The sequence below is a fragment of the Papio anubis genome, chromosome 2 (genome assembly GCF_008728515.1).
Source record: "Papio anubis isolate 15944 chromosome 2, Panubis1.0, whole genome shotgun sequence".
NCBI classification, from domain to species: Eukaryota; Metazoa; Chordata; class Mammalia; order Primates; family Cercopithecidae; genus Papio; species Papio anubis.
Genome location: NC_044977.1, coordinates 54,502,145 through 54,526,009, shown reverse-complemented (window position 1 = coordinate 54,526,009; position 23,865 = coordinate 54,502,145). Strand labels below are relative to the sequence as shown.

Sequence of the window (23,865 nt, the reverse complement as noted above, 5' to 3'; positions counted from 1 at the left end):
GAACCCGGGAGGCAGAGCTTGCAGTGAGCCGAGATTGCGCCACTGCACCTCCAGCTCTGGGCGACAGAGACTCTGTCTCAAAAAAAAAAAAAACAAAAAAAAACCCCACAAAACAATGATGTAGACATGCGTATGTACATGAAAGCATATTCACAATATAGGGAGGTAGAAAAGTGGAAAAAAATCAGGTAACAAAACATATAAAACATCTATTACCATTTTTGTGAGCAGAAAATAAATAACTCAGTAACTGGAGGCTTTCTAGTGCCAGACACCATTCCAAGTACTGTACTTCAAAGATATTGACTCATTTAATCTTCAACTAACTATGAATTAGGTATTGTGATTATGCCCATGTTATGGATGAGAAAACTAAAGCACAGAGAGGTTAATTAACCTGGCTGAGGTCATGTACTGCTGGGTGCCTGTGTTTCACCCGTGGTCTCCCGAGTCCCCAGCACAGGTTGGCCCTGCCTGCAAGCTCTGGGCCAGATGTCTGACCATTTCTCTGTCCAATCTCCATAGGCCCCAGCCCTCGCAGCCATGCAGTGGGGAATTGAGGGGTGCTTCCTGCCCACCACTTTCCTCCCCTCCATCAGTAACAGGGCTGCTGAAGCCTAGAGAGGGAGAGCAGTTTGCTTAAGGTCACACAAATAGGAAGTAATGTCTGAGCTGTGTGATTTGAACACGCACGTCCCTAACCATCGCACTCACTGCTATCCCAAAGCCTTTCAGACCACTTCAGATTTGTCTCTGTCACCTGTGCCCAGGTAAGGGATCTGGAAAAGTTTCCAAATGACAGAATGTCTCAGCCAGCAGATGACCTCCCTAGGGGAGCTGCTGCTCAGCCCAATCTCCATTCTCACCGCCTCGCCTCTGGAGTCTTGCCTCACTTCCTGTCTCCTATGGCCTCCCGAGTGACGAGCCAGAGACCCTAAATCCACGTAATCTCAGTTCACTGGTGCCGTTCCTGAAGCCAGGGGCAGCATCAGCTGAAAGGAACCTGTTTTGTGGGCTTTTGTATTAGACGGACTCATATTTGAATCCCAGTGCCACTGTTTTGTAGAAGAATTACTTAGCCTTTGTACCTCAGTTTGCTCCTCTGTAAAATGGGGAGAATAATAGACCCTATTGCATCATGTTGTGGTAAGAAATCCTGCACCTGAGTGTTGCACCATGGAGGTGCTCATTAAATGTTATCTGAGATTATGAACATTCCAGACACTCTAGATAGGTTGAATCTAGAAAGTTAATTCTAGGCCAAGGAGTCTGGATTATTTCCTGTAGCTAAATATATATATATATATTTAAGTGCAGATCTTTGATCAGCAATGAAAGATAAGGGGAAATGGTCCTGACCAAAGGGAAAATTATAACAAAATAGGGAAATTGTAGGGGCGTGCTGGTCAGGATGGAGGAGGTAATAGGCATAGCAGTTCCTTCTGATATTCCTTATCTAGGTTACTGTAAAGAGCTGGGCGCAGTGGCTCACGCCTGTAATCCCAGCACTTTGGGAGGCCGAGGCGGGCGGATCACAAGGTCAGGAGATCAAGACCATCCTGGCTAACACGGTGAAACCCCATCTCTATTAAAAATACAAAAAATTAGCTGGATGTGGTGGCACGCACCTGTAGTCCCACCTACTTGGGAGGCTGAGGCAGGAGAATCGCTCAAACCCAGGAGGCGGAGGTTGCAGTGAGCTGAGATCATGCCATCGCACTCCAGCCTGGGCAACAGAGTGAGACTCTGTCTCAAAATAAAAATAAAAATAAAAATAAAATAAATATCACATGTCTCTGTCAGCCTTTGCTGTTTACTTTCTTTCCTTTTTTTTTTTTTTTTTTTGAAATAGGCCTTGCTTTGTTGCCCAGGCTAGATCACAGTGGCACAGTCATAGCTCACTGCAGCCTCAACCTCCCTGGCTGAAGCAATCCTCCCACCTCAGCCTCTCAAGTAGCTGGGACTACAGACGTACATCACCACAGCTGGCTAATTTTTTATTTTTGTAGAGACAGGGTCTCATTATGTTGCCCAGGCTGGTCTCGAATTCCTGGGATCAAGCGATTCTCCCACCTTGGCCTCCCAAAGTGTTGGGATTACAGGCATGAGCCACTGCACAGGGCCCTATTTACTTTCTTTCTTTTTTTGGCGGGGTATGGAATCTCTGTCACCCAGGCTAGAGTGCAGTGGCACAATCTCGGCTCACTGCAACCTTTGCCTCCCGGGTTCAAGTGATCCTCCTGCCTCAGCCTCCTGAGCAGCTGGGACTATAGGCCTGCACCACCATGTCTAATTTTTGTATTTTTTGTAAAGATGGGGTTTCGCTGTGTTGCACAGGCTGGTCTTGAACTCATGGGCTCAAGCAATCCGCCCGCCTTGGCCTCCCATGCTGGGATTACAGGCGTGAGCCACTGCACCCAGCCCCTATTTGCTTTCTTGATGGCACTTGGAGCAAATGTGCCCAGACAGGTCAAGATGATAACTACAATCTGCAGGCAGAGACAGGAAGTTGATTGTCTATCTTTGCCTAAATTGAAAATAAGAAATCATTCATGTCATTAAATCACCCAAAGCGTGTCTTTTGGGAAAACCCCAAGGTTCCACTGAGCCCCAGAGTTCAAACTGATCAATTATCTTGAAGGATTTTGGTAGGAGTGACGGATACTGGGCCCACATCTTGACCCCTGTGATACCCTGGCTCCCCCTTGCAGTAGGTGGGAAGGAAGTGGGAAGAGACATGGAGGAGGAAAATATGTTTGTTTGTTTTGTTTTTTGAGACCGAGTTTCACTCTGTCGCCAGGCCGGAGTGCAGTGGCGCAGTCTCCGCTCACTGCAACCTCTGCCTCCTGGGTTCAAGTGGTCCTTCTGCCTCAGCCTCCTGAGTAGCTGGCACTACAGCTGTGCGCCACCACGCCCAGCTAATTTTTTGTATTTTTAGTAGAGACGAGGTTTCACCATGTTGACCAGGATGGTCTTGATCTCTTGACCACCTGCCTCGGCCTCCCAAAGTGCTGGGATTACAGGCATTAGCCACCACGCCTGGCCGAGGAGGAAAATATATGAGCAGAGGAGCCATGGACAGGCTATGAGCACCTCAGCAAAGGAGTCTCGAAGCTAGAATTCAGATAAAAGGGTTTTGAGCAGCTGAAATAACCATCACAAAGCCTTAGCTGTAGGAGAGGCCACTGGGCTATCAGAATCTGTTTACTTACTCTACACATAGTTTCACCAGCCTTGGTAAAATACCGAGTACTGCATGTGTCACAGCCTGACCTTTGTGCTTTATAAACATCAGCTCTTTTTACCTGGACAAGGAGCAGACCATTATTGCTCTTTTTACATTTGAGAAAGCTCAGAGAAGTGAGGCACGGTTCATCTGAGGTCAGATCTTGAGTAGTGCCGGAGCCAGCGCTTGAGCCGAATCTGTCTGATACTAATAAAGGAGATGGGGCAGCTGGGGGTAGACCCGCTGCCAGCATCAGGGCAGGACATAGAAGACCCTATGTCAGATACAGTGCCGCTTCTTGGACCTGCAGCGACACAGCTCGGCAGGACCAGAGGTGGTGCCTTTTGCTTGAGAAAGCAGGAATATTAGCCTCAGTAGAAAAGCAACAAAAAGGCCAAGGCAGGCGGATCACCTGAGGTCAGGAGTTTGAGACCAGCCTGGCCAACATGGTGAAACCCCATCTCTACTAAAAATATAAAAATTAGCTGAGCATGGTCTCAGGCGCTTGTAATCCCAGCTACTCGGGAGGCTGAGGTAGGAGAATCGCTTGAACCCGGGAAGCGGAGGTTGCAGTGAGCCGAGATCATGCCATTGCACTCCAGTCTGGGTGACAGAGAGAGACTCCGTCTCAAAAACAAAAACAAACAAAACAGAACAAAAAAGAAAAGCAAGAAAAAGAAAGCTTCTGGAAGGATTTCCATAGGAAATGGTTTGTTTTTTAGCTAAGTCCTGGCACTTGATCTGGCGTCAGATGAGCTGTGCCTCACTCTTGGAAACAAGATTATATAGAAGCCCCCAAGCCCCATCCATCACCATCACCCAACAAGTATCCCATCTTGTTCATCTACTCTCCTGCCCCATCTCCCTCCCCTCCCTTAGCCATTATTTTAAAACATTTTTATATGAAAAAATTACAAACATACAAAAGCCAAGAGCATAATGACCCTCCATGTCCCCATCAGCTGGCTTCAGTAATGATCCACCCGTGGCCAACTTCTGATTACTTTGTATTGAATCCAGGGAGATTTTCGTATCCTTGATGGCAGGAGAATTCCTTCTCATTCTCCTCTCTCTGCCCTTGGACATACAATGGGGGCCTTTAAAGACTGTGGTTGTGAGTTTAACCTACCACAGATAACTACCCCAGGCATGAGGAGCCCATCAGATTAGATCCCAGAGGAGGGAAGGGCTGGGTAGGGAGAGATGGAGAGTAATGGCTGGTGGGGGGCTGGGTAGGGAGAGATGGAGAGTAATGGCTGCTGGGTCCTGTCTGATTTTCCAGACCAGAGTCCATTCATTTTCCCCAAGACCACAGGGATAAATAAACCCAGTTAGTAGCCCTCATATGTCGCAGGAGCAGGCCTCAGGGGTTCCCCCAAACGGAGAGGCCTGGGGGAGCCTCCTGAGCAAACCCCAGGCATTAAGTCAGATAGGAAACTCATGACTTGTGTGAGGCAAGGTCTGACCTCAGACTCACTGGGCACAGAAGGACCCTGTGTGCAGTGAGAGCCCTGCCCTGTGACCAGGCATGGCAGCAGGATGGAATTCAAGTTAGTCTGGAGCAGTGGTTCCCAGAGTGTGGGGCCCACACCCGCAGTGGTGCACAGAACCTGGGTATTAGCACAAATATAGATCATGTGTAGAAGAACTAGGGACGTCATGGATATTACTGTTTAACACAAGGCTGCATACATAACACTGGAGTTAAAGTTGGTTGAAAGAAAACCGTCAAGTGACTCATAGTGAGGTGGCACAGACTTGGCCAAAAACTTGGAGACTGGATGAACGTAACTGCAGTCTGAAGGATGCGGGCCAAGGGTACTGAGCTGAGGCCAAGAGAAGGCAGGGCAAGGGTGGAGGTGGCCATCACAGAGCAGCCTTTCTGCAAGACAGGGGCCCTGTGCTGGCCAGCAGAGGCCTGTATTAGTCCAGGTCCTTGGTGAGAGGCAGACACCAAGACAGGATAGGATTTCATCAACAAGATAGGGTTTCATTAGGACAAATAGTTGCAAGAAAATGGAGAGGGAGCCGGGCAAGGCTGGGAGAGCCGTGGGACCACAGTGTGCCATTTCCGAGGAAGGCTGGGTGGGCACTTGCTGTCCTGCCTTCGGTCTAAGGCAGACTCTCCAGGGTGTCCGTTGGCCATCACAGTCCTGTCTGCCTAGTGTACCCTCTGCACACAGTGCCTGGGTAACAGCCCCTGGGAATCATGGTCGGGATGCAGATGCAGGGATTGACCGGAGCCAGCCACAGCCAGGCCTGCAGACAGCCAAGCTCCCAGCAGCTGGGGGTCTCCAGCTCGCATTCTCCTGGCTGCTAGACTCGCACAGCAGCAGGGCAAAGATCCCAGGAATGAGGCTGAGGGCAGCCCCTTGACAGGCTCCAGACCTTTTCTCAGGTGATTTCATTTTATCAGCTATCTGTGTGGGTTAATTGTTTAGCCAGGCTGATTCTATTTTCAGTCTCGTGAAATAAATTTTTGTTTTTTTGTTTTTTGAGACCGAGTCTCGCTCTGTTGCCCAGGCTGGAGTGCAGTGGTATGATCTCAGCTCACTGCAACCTCCGCCTCCCAGATTTAAGTGATTCTTGTGCCTCAGCCTCCCGAGTAGCTGGGACTACAGGCACGTGCCACCATGCCCCACTAATTTTTGTATTTTTAGTAGAGACAGGGTTTCACCATGTTGGCCAGACTGGTCTTGAACTCCTGACCTCAGGTGATCCATCTGCCTCAGCCTTCCAAAGCACTGGGATTACAGGTGTGAGCCACTGTGCCAGCCAAAATAATTTTTTTTTTTTTTTTTTTTTGGGACAGAGTCTCGCTCGGTCGCCCAGGCTGGAGTGCAATGGCATATCTCAGCTCACGGCAACCTCCACCTCCCTGGTTCAAGCAATTCTCCTGCTTTAGCCTCCCAAGTAGCTGGGATTACAGGCACCTGCCATCATGCCAGGCTAATTTTTGTATTTTTGTAGAGATGGGGTTTCACCATGTTGGCCAGGCTGGTCTTGAACTTCTAACCTCAGGTTATCCACCTGCCTCAGCCTCCCAAAGTGCTGGGATTACAAGCCTGAGCCACCGTGCCCAGCCCAAAATAAATTTCTTAATAGCCAAAGTTCCAGATGAATCACTCCTTTCCTGATGTTGTAAGCCACAAATACCTGAAGCAGGTAGATTTATCCAGTAATCTTGGAGTCAAGCCCAGGTTCCTTTGGAAGGGTCAGGTCCCCAGTTACTCAGAAGCTGTCCTTGCCGTGGGGCTCCCTGGGTATTTCCAGATGATGATGTTTGAAGCCTCTGGCCTCTGGCCGAGTCCTGCTTCTGTGTGGACCAGCCACCATGGCTCACCTCACCCACAGTCTGTGCCTCTGCTCACCCAGGAGACCCCCCGACCAGATGGCCTCATTAGTCTTCAGATTAATCTTCACGTGGGGCCTAGTGAAGAAATTTCACCCTCTTTAACCTCATGTTTAAGTGACCCTAAACTACTTGTCAAACTTTCTGTCTTGTGAATCTTGTTCACTCACTAAGGGATTAAGGGCACAGGCGCAGCCGAACATGGTGGCTCACACCTATAATCCCAGCACTTTGAGAGGCCGAGGCAAGTGGATCAAGACCAGCCTGGCCAACATGGTGAAACCCTGTCTCTAATAAAAATACAAAAATTAGCTGGCATCATGCCACATGCCTGTAGTCCCAGCTACTTGGGAGGCTGAGGCAGGAGAATCGCTTGAACCCAGGAGGTGGAGGTTGCAGTGAGCTGAGAGAGTGCTACTGCACTCCAGCCTGGGCAACAGAGTGAGATTCTGTTAAAAAAAAAAAAAAAAAGAGCATAGACACTGGAACCACTGACTGTGTGCACTTGGAAAAGTTACTTAACCTCTCCATGCCTCATTTCGCCATCTGCAAAGAGGCAATGAAAATGGTACAGTGGTACCTTATCTCCTGATTGGCATGAGGATTGGATGAGTTAATGCACTGAAAGGATTTTTTTTTTGAGACAGGGTCTCATTCTGTCTCCTAGGCTGGAGTGCAGTGGTGTGATCATGGCTCACTATAGCCTTGACCTCTTGGGCGCAAGTGATCCTCAGCCTCTCAAGTAGCAGGGACCACAGGTATACACCACCATACCTGGCTATTTAAAAAAAAATTGTAGGGCCAGGTGCAGTGGCTCATGCCTGTAATCCCAGCACTTTGGGAGGCCGAGACGGGTGGATCACGAGTTCAGGAGATCGAGACCATTCTGGCTAACACAGTGAAACCCCGTCTCCACTAAAAATACAAAAAATTAACCAAGCGTGGTGGCGGGCGCCTGTAGTCCCAGCTACTTGGGAGGCTGAGCCAGGAGAATGGCATGAACCCGGGAGGCGGAGCTTGCAGTGAGCCGAGATCGCACCACTGCACTCCAGCCTGGGTGACAGGGCAAGACTCCATCTCAAAAAAAAAAAAAAAAAGAAAAAAAAATCTTTTGTAGAAACGAGATCTTGTCATGTTGCCCAAGCTGATCTCAAACTCCTGGGCTGAAGCAATCCTCCTGCCTCAGCCTCCCGAAGTGCTGGGATTACAGACGTGAAGTATTTAGAACAGTGCCTGGCATGATGTTTCCTAATTTGTGTACCTAGATGTTAACTTACTACAGCCCCGGGCCCTTCTACTGCCCCACCTCTGCATGGGCTAGTTCCACTGCCCCATATCTGCTTATTGAAAACGTTTCTCCGTCTTTCAAGCCCAGGTCAGGTGCCCCTTCCTCTGTGAATCCTCCTCATCTCCCAGCCTGTTATGGTGTCTCCTCCCTCTGACCTCGCTTTCCCGTGGGATATATCCTCGGAGGATGGTTATTGCATCCCTGCCACGGTGGAGGTTTCTGGAAGCCAGGCTCGGTAGCTAGTTCACCTCTGTGTCTTTTTCTGCTCTTTGAGTAGGAGGTGAGATAGTGCAGGGCCTAGAAGTCAAACAGATTTCCGTCTGAATTTTGGCTCTACCGTCTACTGGCTGGGTGGTCCTGAGCACTGCATCTACCTCCGGTGCCTTTGTGTCTCCACTTGTCAACTGGGATGATAAATAGGCCCCAGGTCGTAGGGGAGTCAGAGGCTTATCCTGAGGTGATGCTTGAGGAGTGTGTTGGCCGGCACATGGTGGGTGTCAGGAAGTGGCAGCAGCAAGCGTTTGGGGAGTGAACAGGAGACTGGCATGGTTGGAGGACTAGACCAGGATCCCTCCTGTCTTCCTCCCCCAGGCTGCATCCTGACCCGCAATCCCTCCTTTCCAGGGTCCTCTCCAGCCAGAGCCCACCAACAGGCCTTTCTCCAGCCTCCTGAAGAAGATGCCCCTCATTCCTTGAGAACCAACCTCCCCACTTCTTCTGATTCAAAGGTAAATCCACCCCTCGGCTGCAGCCCCCAAGCCATGTCTCCCAGCATGTAGTTCCCTCTCTAAAATGCAATTTCTCTACCCCTTAAGACCAATTTAAGGGTGGGGAGGAGAAGGGAAATTGCCATCAAATTACCCCAAGCTTCTAAGACTGTAAGTAGAGGAGGTCAATAATAGTGGGGAGAGGGAGGGAGGGCACTTCACTGAGTACACTTCTTGTTTTTTAATTTATTATTATTTTTGAGACGGAGTCTCACTGTGCCGCCCAGGCTGCAGTGCGGTGGCACGATCTCGGGTCACTGCAACCTCCACTTCCCGGGTTCAAGTGATTCTCCTGCCTCAGCCTCCCAAGTAGCTGGGATTACAGGTGCATGTCACCACGCTGAGCTAATTTTTTGTATTTTAATTTTTTGTATTTTTAGTAGAGAAGGGGGTCTCACCATGTTGGCCAGGCTGGTCTCGAACTCCTGACCTCAGGTGATCCACCCGCCTCAGCCTCCCAAAGTGCTTGGATTACAGATGTGAGCCACCACACCTAGCCATTATTTTATTTTATTTTTGATCTGTGGTCCCAGCTACTTGGGAGGCTGAGGCGGGAGGATGGCTTCAGCCCAGGAGGCAGAAGTTGCAGTGAGCCATGATCCTCCCACCACACTCTACCCTGGGTGACAGAGTGAGACCTTGTCTCAAAAAAAAAAAAAAAAAAAATTATGACCATATTGGTATAAAGATAAATAAAATCCAAGCTGGATTAAAAATGAGGACATTTCTTTGACTCTAAAAGTTCATTTATTTTCTTCTGATTTTAAAATAAATTAAAATGTTTTGATGGCTCCTAAAAGTGTTGTGAGTCTGAGACCCTTTGCATCCAGTGCCTGGGGGAGAAGCCAGCTTTGCATGAGTGTGGTTAATGAAGCTCTTCCATGTCCCAGGTGTGGTGTCACATGCCTGTAGTCCTGGCTACTTGGGAGGCTGAGGTGGGAGGATCGCTTGAGCCAAGGAGTTGGAGACCAGCCTAGGCAACATAGGGAGGCCCCATCTCTAAATTAAGAAATAGATGAGTCTTCTGTGAAGGATAATACCAACACTTTGGGAGGTTTGGGAGGTTGGGATGGGAGGATCACTTGAGCCCAGGAGTTTGAGACCAACCTGGGCAACAGTGTGAGATCCTGTCTCCACAAAAAAGTTTTTTTTTTTTTTTTTTTTTTTTTGAGGAATCTTGCTTTGTCACCCAAGCTGGAGTGCAGTGGCATGATCTTGGTCACTGCAACCTCTGCCTCCCAGGTTCAAGCTATTCTCCTGCCTCAGCCTCCCGAGTAGCTGGGATTACATGCACATGCCAGCATGTTTGGCTAATTTTTTTGTATTTTTAGTGGAGACAGGGTTTTGCCATGTTGGCCAGGCTGGTCTTGAACTCCTGGCCTCATGTGATTCGCCCACCTCAGCATCCCAAAGTGCTGGGATTACAGGCATGAGCCACCGTGCCTGGCCAAAAAGTTATTTTGAGACAGTCTCCCTCTGTTGCCCAGGCTGTCTCGGCTCACTGAAACCTCTGGTTCCCCAGTTTAAGCGATTCTCCTGCTTCAGCCTCCCGAGTATCTGGGATTATAGGTGTGTGCCACCATGCCTGGCTAATTCTTGTATTTTTAATAGAGAACAGGGTTTCACCATGTTGCCCAGGCTGGTCTTGAACTTAGATGATCTGCCTGCCTTTGCCTCCCACAATGGCGAGATTACAAGTGTGAACCACTGTGCCTGGACTCTACAAAAAGTTAAAAAATTAGCCAGGCATGGTGGCACACACCTGTAGTCCCAGCTACCTGGGGGCGCTGAGATGAAAGGATTTCTTGAGCCTGGGAAGTTGAGGCTGCGGTGAGCTGACATCATGTCACTGCACTCCAGCCTTGGTGTCAAAGTGAGACCTGTCTCAAAAAGAAATCAAAACTATGTGTGTGGCATGATACCAGTTTTGTTAAATAAATCCTAATATATCTAATAGGCCGGAAATACACCAACTTTAATAGCAGTTAAATGGATAATGGGGTTATGGATACTAATTTTCAAAAACTGTTAAGAGCATATGCAACTTTAAAAAATTTAAATTTAGGCCGGGCACGGTGGCTCGTGCCTGTAATCCCAACACTTTGGGAGGTGGAGTCGGGCGGATCACGAGGTCAGGAGATGGAGACCATCCTGGCTAAGATGGTGAAACCCCATCTCTACTAGAAAAAATAGAAAAAATTAGCCGGACGTGGTGGCGGGCACCTGTAGTCCCAGCTACTCGGGAGGCTGAGGCAGGAGAATGGCTTGAACCCCGGAGGCGGAGCTTGCAGTGAGCCGAGATTGCACCACTGTACTCCAGCCTGAGCGACAGTGCAAGACTCTGTCTCAAAAAAAAATTTTTTTTTTAAATTTCCGTACATCTGTTTTAAAGAGAGAAGTTATTAAAAAGGGAAGCAGAACTTCTCTTTATAGGCTTATGTACACATGCAGTCTCTGGAATTCTGTTTAGAGCAGGCTTGTCTTGCTTGCCCATGGGTCGTGTGCAGCCCAGGATGGCTTTGAATGTGGCCCAACACAAATTCGTAAAGTTTCTTAAAACGTTATGAGTTTTTTTTGCAATTTTTTTTTTTAAAAGCTCATCAGCTATCATTAGTATTAGTGTATTTTATGTGTGGCCCAAGACAATTCTTCCAGCATGGTCTAGGCAAACCAACAATTGGACACCCCTGGTTTGGTTATATGAACCTGTATCCCACTTCCCAGGAGTCTGGAACCCCATTATCCATGCTGTGTATTGGACCAAGGGTGCTGAGCTCGGCCGCTGACCAGCTGTGTGACCTCACTTCAGCTGTTTTATTTCCTCAGTGCTCACTTTTGTGAACTGAATTAAAGGAAACATCAACCATGTGCCAGGAATACTCACATCTTAGTCTTCAAAATTACTCTTCAGAGTACTATTGTTACCTTCATTTTTGCTGATGGAAAAAATTGAGGCTCAGAGAGGTTAAGTAGCTCACCCAAGGTCACAGAGCAAGATACAGACAGAGCCGGGATTTGAGCTTGGGTCTCTCCATGTCCTTTTTACAGTTTCCGTTGGATAAGATGATCCCCTCCACCCCTTCAGCTCTGTTGTTCCAAGGTCCCTTGAGGTAGCAAAGGAAACGAGATTCCATAGTAATCTCCATCTCTTCTCTCTGGGTATCCAGGACTACAGCACCTCCATTCCTAAGCAGGAAAAACTTTTGAGCTTGGCTGGAGACAGCCTTTTCTGGAGTGAGGCAGATGTGGTCCAGGCAACTGATGACTTCAATCAAAACCACAAAATCAGCCAGGGGACCTTTGCTGATGTCTACAGAGGGCACAGGCACGGGACGCCATTCGTCTTCAAGAAGCTCAGAGAGGTGAGCGCTTCTTGGTTTCTAGTTGGGGTGGAGGCTGCAGGGGTGGGGCGGGATCTTCACGCTCTGATTTCTTTCTCCGCAGACAGCCTGTTCAAGTCCAGGATCAATTGAAAGATTCTTCCAGGCAGAGCTGCAGATTTGTCTTAGGTAAGCCTCCCCTTTGGAAAATCCTGTGTTTAATAATGATGATGGCTAACCTTTATATAGTGCTTCCTGTGTGCCAGGCATGTCATTTAGTCCTTACAAGAACCCTATAAATGTAGCTGCTATTATCACATTATTTTACAGATGGGTAAATTGAGGCACAGAGGGGTTAAATGTCTCATCCAAGGTCACACAGCTAATGAGCGGCAGAGCCAGGATTTGGATCTACCTGGTTTGGCTCCAGAGTCCATTCTTCTCCTGTGTAGCAATTCTATGTCTAGATTAGAATTATAAAGGAACCTTGGCTTACTCCAACTCCTTCCTTCCACATGGGAATAAATCTGCTTCTCTCCTTTTTTTTTTTCTTTGTTTGTTTGTTTGTTTGTTTGTTTGTTTGTTTTTGAGACAGAGTCTTTCTCTGTCTCCCAGGCTGGAGTGCAGTGGTGTGATCTCGGCTCACTGCAATCTCTGCTACCAGGTTCAGGTGACTCTCGAGCCTTAACCTCTCGAGTAGCTGGGATTATAGGCGTGCGCCACCATGCCCGGCTAATTTTTGTATTTTTAGTAGAGACGGGGTTTCGCCATGTTGGCCAGGATGGTCTCAAACTCCTGACCTCAAGTGATCTTTCCACTCTGGTCTCCTAAAGTGCTGGGATTACAAGTGTGAGCCACCGTGCCAGGCTTTATTTTTCTTTTTTAAGAGATAGGGTCTTGCTCTATTGCCTAGGCTAGAATGGCCTTGGAATGATCGTAGATCACTGCAGCTTTGAACTCCTGGGCTTGCGATCCTCGCACCTCAGCCTCTGAGAAGCTGGGACTATAGGTGTGCACCCAGTTCATTTTTTTCTTTTTCTTTTTCTTTTTTTTTTGTAGAGATGGGGTCTTGCTATGTTGACCAGGCTGGTGAGCTCAAGTGATCCTCCTGCCTCGACCTCCCAAAATGCTGGGATTGTAGGTGTGAGCCACACTGTGCCCGGCCATGTGTGTGCTTTTTTTTTAAAAAAATTATTTTTCATCTGAAACACTTGTGCCTTATATTGTAGGGTATTTTAAGAAATAAAGAAAATTGAGTATCTGTTCATTCTGGAACCAGTGTTAAAAAATAAAGAAAATTAGCCGGGCGCGGTGGCTCATGCCTGTAATCACAGCACTTTGGGAGGCTGAGGCAAGTGGATCACCTGAGGTCAGGAGTTCGAGACCAGCCTGACCAACATGGAGAAACCCCGTCTCTACTAAAAGTACAAAATTAGCCAGGCGTGGTGGCGGGCGTCTGTAATCCCAGCTACTAGGGAGGCCAAGGCAGGAGAATCGCTTGAACCTGGACCTGGAAGGCGGCGTTGCGGTGAGCCGAGATCACGCCATTGCACTCCAGCCTGGGCAACAAGAGCGAAACTCCATCTCAAAAAATAAATAAATAAATAAAATTAAAAAAAATAATAAAGAAAATTGACCAGGTATGGTGGTTCATACCTGTAATCCCAGAACTTTGATGCCGAGGCAAGAGGATTGCTTGAGCCAAGGAGTTTGAGACCAGCTTGGGCAACATAGCTGTACCCTGTCTCAACTGAAAAAAAAATATATATATAAAAACATTTTTTTGGCTGGGCATGGTGGCTCACACCTATAATCCCAGCACTTTGGGAGGCTGAGGTGAGTGGGTCACTTAAGCCCAGGAGTTCGAGATCAGCCTGGGCAACATGGCAAAACCCCATCTCTACAAAAAATACAAAAATTAGCTGGGTGTGGTGGTGCATGCCTGCAGTCCCAGCTACTCGGGAGGCTGAGGTGGGAGGATCACTTGAGCCCAGGAGGCAGAGTTCGCAGTGAGCCGAGATTACGACACTACATTCCAGCCTGGGCAACAAAGTGAGTCTCTGTCTCAAAAATAAAGGCCGGGCATGGTGGCTCACACCTGTAATGCCAGCACTTTGGGAGGCCGAGGTGGGCAGATCAGTTGAGGTCAGTTTGAGACCAGCCTGGCCAACATGGCAAAACCTCATGTCTATCATACAAACATCAGCCTGGCGTGTAGGCACGCACCTGTAGTCCCAGCTACTCAGGAGGCTGAGGAATGAGAATCACTTGAGCCCAGGAAGTGGGTTGCAGTGAGCCCAGATTGCACCACTGCACTCCAGCCTGGGCAACAGAGTGAGACTCTGTCTCAAAAAAAAATTTTTTTTAAATTAATTATTTAAACAGTAAAAATTTAAACATAAAATTATAAATAAGAAAATAGAAACTATTTTTCACAGCACCTATAGATAAGCACTACTGTTTTAATATTTTGATATATTTCCTTTTTTAATTGTTAAAACTTTTTTTGTAGAGACAGGATCTCGCTATGTTGCCCAGGCTGGTTTTGAACTCCCTGGCTCAAGTGATCCTCCTGCTTTGGCCTCTGAAGTGTTGGGATTTTAGATGTGAGCCATTGTGCCGGGCCCATATTTCGATATGTTTTCTTTAATGCTTTCTCTATACATACATGTATATGAATACTCACATGTGTACATACACACACACACATAGATACCCACACACACATCTAATAAAAACTAGAAGTATGATTCCCTTTCCACTTTGGCTTAGTGCTTTCACGGAGTCAGCAGTCACTCCTTCATTCATCGATTTAGAAAATGTGAGTAGTCAAGCCCTTTTCTAGGCTCTAGGGAGTGTAGGCCAGAAGCATACAGAGCCCCTGCCTTGGGGAAGTTTATGGTCCAGTGGGAAGACATGTAAATAACTCTAATGAGTATGCAAAAGCGAGTAATACTTGGCTTGCGGGAAGCAGAGAAGGGTGGAGGCAGAGAAGGGTGGAGCAGAGAAGGGCAGGAGGCCATTTACAATAGTCTTGGGAGGTTGAATCAGAGCCTAACCCAATCCAAGTGACCCAAGGCAGAGGACAGGGGAATGAAGGGACATTTTAAAAGTTATTTGTGGCAGTGAATGGTGACTGATTTGATATGGGAGATAAGAAGGTTTCTAGGAAACTGGGTGGGTGGTGATGTGCCTTTCTGGGATAATAAATATGGGTGAAGAAACAGGTTTGGGACTTGTTGAGGCTAGGATGATGTTGACCTGAGCATCAGGATGCAAGCTGACGTTCAGGTCTGGAGCTTAGGATGGGGCTGGCGATAAGATATTTGGGAATGTTCCCTATAGCAATGGGAGGTTCTTGGAGGAGCAACATGCTAAACAAGATAAGGAGTCCAGCTGGCAGAAAGAGGAAGGCAAAGGAGGGGGGTCTTAGTGAAAAGGGCCAGGACAGGGTGGTGAGAGACGTAGGAGGAGAGTCAGGAGGGAATGGTGACTGAGAACCAGCAGAAGAGGATTTCAGGAAAGAACCCCAGTCCTAGAGTCAGGCAGATGTGGGATCTGGTCCTGGCTTTACTGCTTGCTAGTTTCTGACCTTGGGCAAGTCCCTTAAGCTCTCAGTCTCTGTTTCTGGAGATGGGGCAGTTGAGGTGTCACGTGCTGCAGAGCAGTAAAGCAGGGTGAGGACCGCCACACTCCTTGAAGGCAAGCAGTTTTCATCTTTCCACTCGGGCCAGGCCCTTAGGGGTCAGAGCATGTGGCACCAGTAACCTGGGAGGTTACTGGTGGCCTTGGAGGAGGAGAGGGCAGAAGAGGGGTGGGACATGAGGAAGTAGATCATTCTTTCCGTCTGACTCCTCACCCCTGCACTGATGCCCGATTCCAGATGCTGCCACCCCAATGTCTTACCTGTGCTGGGCTTCTGTGCTGCAAGACAGTTTCACAGCTTCATCTACCCCTACATGGCAAATGGTTCCCTACAGGACAGACTGCAGGGTCAGGTAAGGGACTGGCTCATGGTCAGAGAATGGGACCAGGCTGCACCCAGCCGTGGGGTCAAGGGTTAAGGACTTACAGAAATTCAGAGGGGAGAGGGACCATCTAGGTGAGACCAGGGAGACTTCAAGGAGAGAAGTGGGGCCAGGATACATAAAATCTGGTTAAGTGCTCACTTTGGCAGCATGGGTACCAAAATTGGAACGATACAGAGAAGATCAGCATGGCTCCTGAATGAGGATGACAAAATATGAAAAAGAAAAAGAAAAGCACAAAAAGATCTGATTAAACATCTTCAGGAAAAAATCTATAAAAAAATTTGATGAGAGGCATTTCATTCAAATTAAGAGCATGACAAAAGTATCTCACAGAACGAACTTCGTTCATTGTGGTTCCGGAGGTGTTAGCCAATGCAGTAGGACAAGAAAAAGAATTAAGAGGTAAAGAGTATGGAAAAGTAGAGGTGAATTTTTGTTATAAAATGTTCTTCTAATATATACCTATTTGCTTGTGTGTTTATGGAATATCTCTGGAAAGATACACAAGAAGCTGGTTCACTGGCTACTGCTAGGGAGAACTAGGTGATTGGGGCCCAGAATAAGAAGCAAACTTACTATTAGAGTATTACATCATGTGAAGGTAATCCTTAATAAAAATTACAGTGTTTTAAAACAGGCCTCTGCTTATCGTATCCTCAAATAGAGGGGAAAGAGTTATTCCATAACAGAATTATTGCTTCCCATGGCAGAGACCAGACAAAGCAGTTATTCATGGCATACTAATGATCATTAGCTTTTCTGGGCACTCACTGTGTGCAGGTTGCTTTGATAAGGGTTTTACACAGGTCATCTCCTCCAGGCCGTGCCACAGCCAAAGCACTTTCTTCTCCCATTTTTCAAAAGAGGAATCTCTGACACATAGAGACAAAGTGAGTTGCCCAAAGGAACATAGGAGACAAGTGTCAGGCCAGAGCTTACATTGGGTTTGTCTGGCTCTAGGTTTCAGAGTTTTTTAGAAGAAATTAGCAGGGGTTGTCCAGGCCAGTTCTTAGTGGATGTGGGTCCTACTCCAGGGCTTCAAAAATAAGTGATGAGGCTGGGCACAGTGGCTCACTCTTGTAATCCCAGCACTTTGGGAAGCTGAGGCAGGTGGATCACTTGAGGTCAGAAGTTTGAGACCAGCCTGACCAATATGGTGAAACCCTGTCTCTACTAAAAATATAAGAATTAGTCAGGCATAGTGGCATGTGCCTGTGGTACCAGCTACTCAGGAGGCTGAGAAAGGAGAATCACTTGAACCCAGGAGGCAGAGGTTGCAATGAGCTGAGATTGTGCCACTGCACTCCAGCCTGGGTGACAAAGTGAGACTCTGTCTCGAAAAAAAAAAAAAAAAAAAGTGATGATTTAGCCTGGGAGAGTCAGTCTTAGAACAACAGTGGGAGCAAATGAGAGTTAGCCCTGGTGAAGTTTCCCCTAATACAGATAAAATCAGCGTAAGGCCCAGGTGCTTGGCTCTCACACACAAGCTCCCTAGCTCTTCTCCCAACCAGCCTCTTTCCGAGAGAAATTCCAGAGCAGCCACTATAATAGACATGATGAAAATAACCGCTGATTGAGTACCTACTGTGTGGCAGGTGCTATGCTAGGGGCATACCATATATTTCCTTGAATCCTTACAGCAACCCTAAAACATAGGGATTAACATTTCCATTTTATACCCAAGGAAACTGAAGCTCAGAGACATTAAGTGTCTTTTTCCAAAATTACATAGCTAGTGCATGTCTGAACTGGGAGTTACCTCTAGATCTGTCTGATGTCAAAACCCATAGTATAGGGTGAGGCACATGGCTCATGCCTGTAATCTCAGCACTTTGGGAGAGCGAGGTGGGTGGATCACTTGAGCCCAGGAATTCGAGACCAGTGTGGCCAACATGGCCACATTTCCTGTATTCACGAAAAATACAAAAATTAGCTGGGAGTGGTGGCACGTGCCTGTGATCCCAGCTACTTGGGAGTCTGAGGCGGGAGAGTCACTTGAACCTGGGATTTCAAGGCTACAGTGAGCTATGATGCTGCATTCCAGTCTGGGTGACAGAGCAACACCCTGTCTCAAAACAAGCAAACAAACAAACAAACAAACAAACAAAAACAGTGAAAAACTCGCAGTATCATGCTGAGCCCTCTGGCAGAGGACATGAAGGGCAGGAGGAGGGTCAGGAGCCGGGGACCCTGCCATCAGGACTTTGTTTTTTTTTTTTTTTTGAGACAGAGTCTCGCTTTGTTGCCAGGCTGGAGTACAGTGGCACAATCTCGGCTCACTGCAAGCTCCGCCTCCTGGATTCACGTCATTCTCCTGCCTCAGCCTCCCAAGTAGTTCGGACTACAGGCACCCATCACCATGCCCAGATAATTTTTTGTATTTTTAGTAGAGATGGGGTTTTACTGTGTTAGCCAGGATGGTCTCGATCTCCTGACCTCGTGATCCGCCCGCCTCGGCCTCCCAAAGTGCTGGGATTACAGGTGTGAGCCCCTGCGCCCGGCCACCATCAAGACTTAGAAAGGTACATTGTGACTGTTTGTCCTGTTTTTCTTTCTCTTAGGGTGGCTCCGACCCCCTCCCCTGGCCCCAGCGTGTCAGCATCTGCTCAGGGCTGCTCTGTGCCGTCGAGTACCTGCACGGTCTGGAGATCATCCACAGCAACGTCAAGAGGTGAGAGAGGTGGGCTGGACCTTGCTGGGGCCTGGGCTGCAAGGGTAGAACTGGCACCTATTCCTGGCTCACCTCACCCCTGCCACTCACTCCTGTCCTCTTTGTTTTTCTCTTCCCACCTCCTCTCCTCTGCCCTCCCCTGGATGTCTTTTTCTCTGTTATGCCCTCAAAAATCAGTGTTTCCGGGCTGTGCTCTGAGTCTAATTGCTCTCAGCATGAATTCCCTACCTGTCACATTTGTCTTTCGGAGCTGCTGTTTTTCCAACAAGCCCTCCACACCTTGCTGCATCTCACCATCCACTCAGCAGCTGGCCTGGACCCCATCCTTGAACTTTGGGCCATGTCTGCCAACCCCCTGGGATTTTGAGCTCCTTGTTCAGTGTCTTCTCTGAGACCTGTGCCTTCCTTGTGTAGCTGTTGGTGTTAGCATCTTGTCTGGAAGGCTCCTGCAGCTTAGGCCTGCATCCCTGCATCTCAGTGCCATGCACACGAGAGGGAGAGGTCCCCATCTAGGGATGGTTAGGATAGGGAGGGATTCCAAAGATACCAGAAAATTTGGCAGAACTGGCTTCATAGACACAGAACTCATATTTCTCCAAAGTTCTCTTTCCATTTGACTTGTGGAAGTCCTTTCCTCTTTTCTCTCCCCGAATTTTTTTTTGTTTTTTGAGACGGAGTTTCACGCTTGTCACCCAGTCTGGAGTGCAGTGGTGCAATCTCAGCTCACTGCAACCTCTACCTCCCTGGTTCAAGTGATTCTCCTGCCTTAGCCTCCTGAGTAGCTGGGATTACAGGTGCTCGCCACCACACCGAGCTAATTTTTGTATTTTTAGTAGATAGGCTTTTACCATATTGGCCAGGCTGGTCTCGAACTACTGACTTCAGGTGATCTACCCACCTTGGTCTCCCAAAGTGCTGGGATTACAGGTGTGAGCCACCCCCCCCAGCCCTCTGCCCCAATTTTTATTTAATTGCAACAATAATTGTAATAGCAGTCAAGGAAATGCAAGGGTGAGAGAGGTCACCACTGACCTACCCCGTGACTCATCAGCTGGCCTCTAGATTTTGTTTCTTTTTTCAGTTCCTGCCCACACAAATCCTTAGTCTGTAGGTTGCACCTAGGTACCAATTCACATCCTGTTCTTTACCCCTTCATTTAAATATAGTAAACATTTCACTACATTGTATACCATCATGTTTTTTAGTGTCTTGTTAATCTTCCCCTGAAGGAATTTGCCCATAATTTACTTAACCACTCCTTGCACACATGATAAAAACTTTTTTTTTTTTTTGGCCGGGTGCAGTGGCTCGTGCCTGTAATCCCAGCACTTTGGGCAGCTGAGGCATGCAGATCACGAGGTCAGGAGATCGAGACCATCCTGGCTAACATGGTGAAACAGTGTCTCTACTAAAAATACAAAAAAAAAAAAAAAAAAGACAGAGTCTCGCTCTGTTGTGGAGTGCAGTGGTGCAATCTCTGCTCACTGCAAGCTCCGCCTCCCAGGTTCTTGCCGTTCTCCTGCCTCTGCCTACTGAGTAGCTGGGACGACAGGCACCTGCCACCACTCCCGGCTAATTTTCTGTATTTTTAGTAGAGATGGGGTTTCACTGTGTTAGCCAGGATGGTCTCGATCTCCTGACCTCGTGATCCGCCCACCTTGGCCTCCCAAAGTGCTGGGATTACAGGCATGAGCCACTGCGCCTGGCCAAAAAAAAATTTTTTTTTGAAACAGGGTCTTGCTCTTTTGCCCAGGCTGGAGTACAGTGGTGCAATCTCTGCTCACCGCAGCTTCCCATCTCAGCCTCCCAAGTAGCTGGGACTACAGGCATGCACCACCATGCCCAGCTAAATTTGTTTGTTTTAGTGGAGATGAGGTCTTGCCATGCTGCCCACGCTGGTCTCAAACTCCTGGGCTCAGGCAATCCTCCTGTCTCGGCCTCACGAAGTATTGGGATTACAGGCACGAGTCACTACACCTGGCCTGCACTAAATATCGGTACACATGTGGCTTAGCTTTTTCCCATTTTGGAGTATGTTCTCAGTGTTTGCTCCTGTGGGTTAGATGACTGGGTCAAATGATTTTTTTTTTTTTTTTTTTTTTGAGACAGTGTGTCACTCTGTTGCCCAGGCTGGAGTGCACCTCTGCCTCCTGGGTTCAAGCAATTCTCCTGCCTCAGCCTCCTGAGTAGCTGGGACTACAGGCGCCCACCACCACACCTGGCTAATTTTTGTATTTTTGGTAGAGATGGAGTTTCAGCATGTTGGCCAGGCTGGTCTTGAACTCCTGACCTCAGGTGATCTGCCCATCTCTGCCTCCCAAAGTGCTGGGATTACAGACGTGAGCCACTGTGCCTGGCTAAGAGGGATTTTTTTTTTTTTTAAACATGATCTGGGGCAGGTTTAGTCACAAAGGATGCTGGCCACTTAGACCTGAGTCAGCCATGCCAGAGCTGGGGGTTGGAACAGTTGTGGAAGAGACCGAGTCTGCACAACGTATAGGCTTGGCAAGCTGAGGCTGATCAGGGTTGGCGTCTGTGGGAATTAGGGAGGCTGCACTTCTTTGGCCACATTCCTGGGGCAGCAAGACTAATTCTGAACTCCATCTCCATTTGCTGGAGGGAGTATGCTCCTGATGTCCTCTCTTCCCCAGTCAGGGCTGCCTCAGAAGCTCCATGCTGAGGGTCTTTAGAGACCTCAACTTGCAGGAGCCGATGTTGCTCTGCCACTATATTGTCTCCCCAAAGGGTCTCCATGGCAACCTGTTGTTATCCAGCTTAAAATGAGAAGGTTATCTCCCCTTTCGTTTCCACAGCTCTAATGTCTTGCTGGACCAAAATCTCACCCCCAAGCTTGCTCACCCAATGGCTCACCTGTGTCCTGTCAACAAAAGGTCAAAATACACCGTGATGAAGACTCACCTGTTCCAGGCGTCAGTTGCGTATCTGCCAGAGGATTTCATCCGGGTGGGGCAGCTGACGAAGCGAGTGGACGTCTTCAGCTGTGGAATAGTAAGAGCATCCTTCCCTGCTTAGACTGGGGCCCGCCCTGATTTGTCCTTCCCACAGCTCCTTTGTAATCACAGGATACGGTAGAGGCACACAGATGGGTTCCATCAAAGTTCAGCAGGGGCTGTCAAACCGTGGCCCATAGGCCACTCTGGCCTGTGGCCTATTTTGTGTGGTCTGTGAGCTAAGAGTAGTTCTAATTTATAAAGGATTGTATTTTTAAACCAAAGAATATGTGATAGAGACTGAACATGCCCCACAAAAGCTCACATATTTACTGTGTGGCCTGTTACAGAAGAAATTTGCCAGCCCTTGAAGGAAAACCGCTCATGAGTATCCAGGTTCTAGTAGGCTCCAGATATCCTCTCCTGACTTCCCTAATTCCCATCAGCCATCCACCTGTCCATCCAATTGTCTATTTGTCCTTATTTGTTCATCGCTGTCCGATCATCCATCCACTCTTTAGCTGCCCATCCATTCAGCGACCGTTGACTCACCCAGCATCCCATCCTGCCACCACCACTATCCTTGTCTGCCATTGTGTTGTGCCAGGCACTAGGAATATGAATGTAACGAAAACACAGCCCTCCCCTCAGGAGCTCATGGTCTGCGTGTAGCAGTCTACAGAGTATATTTCTGTAGAACTCCAATTCCTTTGGATCTCTAGGATTGGTGGGTTAAAAGGTTTATGCCTTGACAGGCTTGGAAATATTGCATTAGGCAAAGCCAAGCAGGTTTCTTTACCACAAGATTAATTCAAGCTGGTAGGATGGTAATGAGCCTTTAATCTGGGACTTGTGAATTCACCAGAGAGGGGTATGCAGTGTTTCCCAAGCTCATTTGACTGTGGAACCTTGTTTTCTCAGAATATCTGTCCTCGTCAGTGTTCCATGGAACCCAGTCTGGGAAATGCTGCTGAGAAGAGTGACAGTCAGGTTGGCTTCAGCCAAGTGCATACAGCTGCCCTGTGGGCCTCACCCTCTCTTCTTCTCTAGCCTTGAACTCTGTACTTCCTCTCTCTGACCACAGTCTCCTGTCTACCTCTGCCACTAGAACCGTGGCCCTGAGTCACCTCTGCCCTCAGCAAGAACCCCAGATTCTGTACCCCCGTGTCTCCCAGCAGGTTCCTCTGCCTCCCTCAGCCCCACTGCGAGTTGTTCAGTGAAGCTCAGCAGGGCTAGTCCAGGCTCCTGCTCCTTTAAGAACCAGGTGGATGGGCAGGGAGTGGTGGCATATGCCTGAAATCTCAGTACTTTGGGAGGCCGAGGTTGCAGTGAGCCGAGATCATACTATTGTACTCCAGGCTGGGCAAAAGAGCAAGACTCTGTCTAAAAAAAAAAAAAAAAAGGCCGGGCGCGGTGGCTCAAGCCTGTAATCCCAGCACTTTGGGAGGCCGAGACGGGCGGATCACGAGGTCAGGAGATCGAGACCATCCTGGCTAACACGGTGAAACCCCGTCTCTACTAAAAATACAAAAACTTAGCCGGGCGTGGCGGCGGGCGCCTGTAGTCCCAGCTACTCGGGAGGCTGAGGCAGGAGAATGGCGTGAACCCGGGAGGCGGAGCTTGCAGTGAGCTGAGATCCGGCCACTGCACTCCAGCCTGGGTGACAGAGCGAGACTCCGTCTCAAAAAAAAAAAAAAAAAAGAAAGAAAAGAACCGGGGGATGGAACCCCTAGGCCCAGCTCAGTTACTTTCAGCTGTGTGACCTACACCCAGCACCTCTGTCTCTGGGCCTCAGTTATGCTTTCTGTAAGATGGGGCTAACGATATACATGGAGACAAATGGGATAATATATGTAAGCAGGTGAGCATGGTACCTTGCACCCTGCACCTACCAAGAATATTATGATGACTGTGGTTATTGTTATTCCCACCTTTACACCCTCCTTCTGATATCTGTTTACTCTTGACCCTCTAACCGGTGTGTTAGTGTCACAGGTGACTTCCTCATCCATCCATTCACTCTCCCACCCATCCACCCACGCACCCACCCTTGCACCCACTCACCCATCCACCTACCCACCTGTCCACCCATGTACCCACCCTCCCTCCTACCCTCCCACCCACCCACCCACCCATCCATCCACCCATTTATCCACCTACCCACACATTCACCCATCCATCCATTCATCTACCACCCATCGGTCTATTCATTCATTGAATGCCCCCTGTCTCCTGCCACCCTTTTGCTCAGCCCTGCCT

General features: G+C 48.3%; 1 protein-coding gene and 1 non-coding gene across 6 annotated transcripts in view; both read left to right on the top strand.

The window, feature by feature from the left end:
• The window catches only part of IRAK2 (interleukin 1 receptor associated kinase 2), a 78,241-nt gene that overhangs the window by 36,072 nt on the left and 18,304 nt on the right, over nt 1–23,865 (top strand). For 3 of the 5 annotated variants that reach the window (XM_021934204.2, XM_021934202.2, XM_021934201.2), the window contains 6 exons: nt 8,491–8,594; nt 11,801–11,995; nt 12,078–12,142; nt 15,837–15,951; nt 18,546–18,655; nt 21,469–21,664. In XM_021934204.2, coding sequence (XP_021789896.1) covers nt 8,491–8,594; nt 11,801–11,995; nt 12,078–12,142; nt 15,837–15,951; nt 18,546–18,655; nt 21,469–21,664 — 785 coding nt within the window. Of the gene's footprint in view, nt 1–8,457; nt 8,595–11,800; nt 11,996–12,077; nt 12,143–15,836; nt 15,952–18,545; nt 18,656–21,468; nt 21,665–23,865 lie in introns of all 5 variants that reach the window. The other 2 variants (XM_021934203.2, XM_021934200.2) reach the window with 1 other exon arrangement.
• On the top strand, nt 16,115–16,222 carry LOC116273939. Its single transcript, XR_004182439.1, has one exon. It is a non-coding gene; the product is annotated as a U6 spliceosomal RNA (small nuclear RNA).